Genomic DNA, 3,937 nt, shown 5'->3' on the forward strand with positions numbered 1-3,937 from the left:
TTTGTTCAGACTTTGTAGTGTTTGATACAACTGAATGGCTTGCCAGGCCATTTTAGGTGTTTAAGAATCATCATATTGCTATGGATCTGGAGTTACCTGGAGGTCAGACCAAGTAAGGGTGGCAGATATCCATCCCTAGAGGGCATTAGTGACCAGGTGTCCTTTAGCTGTAGTTCAGTGGATAACACTCTCAACTCTGAGTCACATAGTTTTCAAATCAAGCCCAACACCAGGACAAAGATAAAGCTGTTGGTAAGGATGATGCTGTTGTTCGAAGTCCCATCTTTCAGACTAACTGTCAAACTGAGGCCCAGTCTACTCTGTCAGGTGGGTGTAAAAGATTCTATGACTCAATTTCAAGGGAGAACAAGAGAGGTCTCTGGCGGCCTGGTCAATGTTCACTCATCAACCAAGATTATTTAATCAGGATCATATTGCTGATTGTGGGAGCTTGCTGTGCACAGTTTTGGCAGATGTCTCATACTGCGGCACTCCAAAAGGGTACCTCAGTAACAGAAAAGCGCTTTACATTCCTGAGAATATGAAAGGTGCTCTAGAAATGCCGTTTAGTTCTTTCAGTCACATCTTGGTGGCTGAAACACATACAAAACCTACACCAGAAAAATTCCAAGGTTATTTAACAGATTTAATTTGGAGGAACAACCCTGGACTGAGAACAGTCTGGTTATAAAGACCAGTAACATGTGAACAAGGGTAGTGAGCATCTGGAACTCATTGCTGGAAATGGTGGTTGAGATAGGACCCTTGTGATGATCCTCAAGTTAATCTACTGCCAGCCATCTCTCTCTTTAATGAGAGCATCCTTATGGTCAGGGGACTATGGAGACCTCACTTTACTTTACCCCTCTACAGCAGGGACTGACCACCTTAAACCCAGGATTTGCAGTTATTAAATGGTGAAGTAGTATGCAGGGAGATGGCAGAAAGGCAGAAAATTGGCACCACGGAACAGAATTGGTGTAGCACAGTGGGCCAAATGGCCTCTTTCTACTCCGTAATGATTCTGTGATTTGGTGAAATGAATAAATAAAATCATGGCTTTGTTTTTGAAATAAAAACACAGTAACTGATAATTTCATTCAAATAAACATATTAAAAATAAGACTGGCACTTTGCAAAATGAATCTCTGGTGTGTAAATTCACCCAATTTCCATTTGTTTTTCTGTTCACTTATCGATTACCTTTTTGTTTGGAATAGCAAGTTTAAATCTTGCCACCTTTTTGGCAAACACTAGGTTGCCCCGAGACGTGTCCAGCTTTCAACATAACATCCAACGACTGGATTTGCAAAGTTTATGTTCCTGATTGTATTTCTTATCGCCAATAACGTGAAACCGAGAGTGGGCATTTGTCACAAGCTCTTTAGGCAGTAATTTCCACACACAGAAAAAAAAACACACAAATCGCAAGTGGGCACGATTAATGAATGCCAGGAAACGGGGCCGTTTTTCCTGGCTGGTGGGAATGCGCTCTCAGGAACACAATTTGCTGTCCCCACTTTGCCTGGTTGGTCCACCAAATGACTTTAGCCCCTGAAACGAGGGGGTTCCCTCACGCACCACTTTCAATCCGATTTGTCTTTTCTCTTGTGGGTGAAAGGGACTTTGTTCTTAACGGCAGATCCCACGGCAGAGACCCCCCCGGCCAGGCTGGATGCCCCTCCTCTGAGCAGCCCGATGCCCAGTGTTGGCACCGCGGTGACGGTTGTCCTGGTCACCGTGTAGCCTTTGATCCCCAGCCAGGCCACTCCGCCCACCGTGGCCCCGACAGCCCCCTTGGTCGCTCCGAAAACGCCACCGGCCACCCGCGACAGCAGGCCGCTCTGAAACTCCGGGTGGTCCTTCTCTATGTCTGAAAATGGAAGAAATGAAGATCTGTCAGTCCCCTCAGCCTGATTCTTCCAGGCTCAGTGTACCAACCGCCACTACCCCAACCCCACCTCCTCACCCCAATACCACCACCCGCACCTCCTCACCCCGCCATGGGGTGCCCTAGGGCCACTCTCTCACCCCAACTAAATTTACGGCAAGCATCTACTTTCCGCTGCTGCTTATGGGATCTTGCTGTGCAATGGACAGATGGATTTCCAGAACGCACTGCACTTCAAAAAGTATCTCATTGGCTGCAAAGCGCTTCGACGTTTGAGTAGGGAGGGGGGGGGCTTGGGGTGAAGCGGAGGCTGCGATGGAAGCCATACAAATGCACCTCTGTCAAGGTGCACTTCATCATCTATCGGCGGTCTGAGTGCAGCGCTGTATTTGTTTCCTGGTTCGTGTCCACCCCCGCGCCAATTCAGAGGAAAAAGTGTAGGGGGACTGGAGTCACCTATACACCTGGCCGAGGTAGAAGGAGTTATCTCATCTGAAGGGAGTTCCCGGGGCTTTTACCCCAAGTCCCCAGCTTGCTCAGGCCGCTGGCATTCCACAAATAACCAGATGCTTTGAATTCAATGTTGCATTTGGTCCTGTCCGGAAGGTGAACTCGGAATCTCGGTGTAAATCCATCACCTTCCTTGTACCGTCAGTTAACCAGGGGGGAACCATTTGCAGTGAAGAACGATTTTAATAAAAGCGATGCTCAAACAAACCTCAAAAGATTCCTCCCGAGAGCGGTTTGGTGCATTGACAACACATCCCAGTCATATATTTATATCTAGCTCTATCAGATCATTCTCCAGCTCATCCTGTGCTACATATTGTGGCAGTCTTCCCAATCAATGTCTCAATTAGAGGCGAAGAGTCCCAGGTCGACAATATCTCATGCACCCTGCGGGGGCACTGACACAGGAAATCAGACAGTGAACCAGAATCTGGGAAGTGGTGGGACACAGAAGGTGGGAGCTGAACAGTGTCCCTTGGCACAGAGCCGAGTGTAAACCTCCCAGCGTGTAACCAGTCTCTCAGTTTCTCTGAGCTAACTGTTTCATTCACTGTCCCCAACAGTCCTGCGTCCCAGACAGGCGGTGGAGCACGAACTCTATCGGTCAACTTGCGGGAAATCAAACACCAGCTTCCCTCTCAGTAGCTGTTCAAATGTTTAACAAGAGCTCGGAGAAATTGTCGCATAATTCCAGGGCAGAACAAAAACAGGATTGCGTCTGATTAAAAATCCCTGCACCTTACTGACCATCTTTTGGCAACGGCGCTGTACCGTATCGTCAAATATAAGTTAGTCATAGAGCTGGATGAACACAGCAGGCCAAGCAGCATCATAGGAGCAGAGAGGCTGACGTTTCGGGCCTAGACCCTTCATCAGAAAAACCTTGTTATCTCAGATTCTCCAGCATCTGCAGTTCCTACTATCTCTGAGTTTATATATGTTTGTCAGTATATATGAGTTGTCAATATACACGAGTTTGTCTACATAATATATATTTGTCAATATATATATATTTGCCAGGTTGTTAAATGATCACGATTGCTCAGGTTGTCCTACATTTATAACAGGGCACTGGGATGGGGGTTATTTAAACAAGATACTGGGATGGGGGTAATTAAACAGGCCACTGCCACAGGGGTAATTTAAACAGGGCAGTGGGATGGGGTATTCAAACAGGACACTGGGATGGGGGGAATCTAACAGGACACTGGGATGATGGTATTTAAACAGGACACTGGGATGGGGTATTTAAACAGGACACTGGGACAGGGGGTATTTAAACAGGGCACTGGGATGGTGGTATTTAAACAGGGCACTGGGATGGGAGTATTTAAACAACACTGGGATGGGGGTATTTAAACAGGACACTGGGATGGTGGTATTTAAACAGGACACTGGGATGGGGGGTATTTAAACTGGACATTGGGATGGGGATATTTAAACAGGACATTGGGATGGGGATATTTAAACTGGACATTGGGATGTGGATTATTTAAACAGGACACTGGGATGGGGGGTATTTAAACAGGACACTGG

General features: G+C 46.9%; 1 protein-coding gene across 2 annotated transcripts in view; it reads right to left on the reverse strand.

Moving 5' to 3' along the window:
- Nucleotides 1-1,339: 1,339 nt before the first annotated feature.
- tmem263 (transmembrane protein 263) overlaps nt 1,340-3,937 on the reverse strand; it is a 22,280-nt gene continuing 19,682 nt past the window's right edge. For both annotated transcript variants that reach the window (XM_020532701.2, XM_048607786.1), the window contains exon 4: nt 1,340-1,873. In XM_020532701.2, coding sequence (XP_020388290.1) covers nt 1,587-1,873 — 287 coding nt within the window. In that variant the 3' untranslated portion in view covers nt 1,340-1,586. The remainder of the gene's footprint in view (nt 1,874-3,937) is intronic.

Source organism: Rhincodon typus, chromosome 18 (assembly GCF_021869965.1).
Source record: "Rhincodon typus isolate 14 chromosome 18, sRhiTyp1.1, whole genome shotgun sequence".
NCBI lineage: Eukaryota > Metazoa > Chordata > Chondrichthyes > Orectolobiformes > Rhincodontidae > Rhincodon > Rhincodon typus.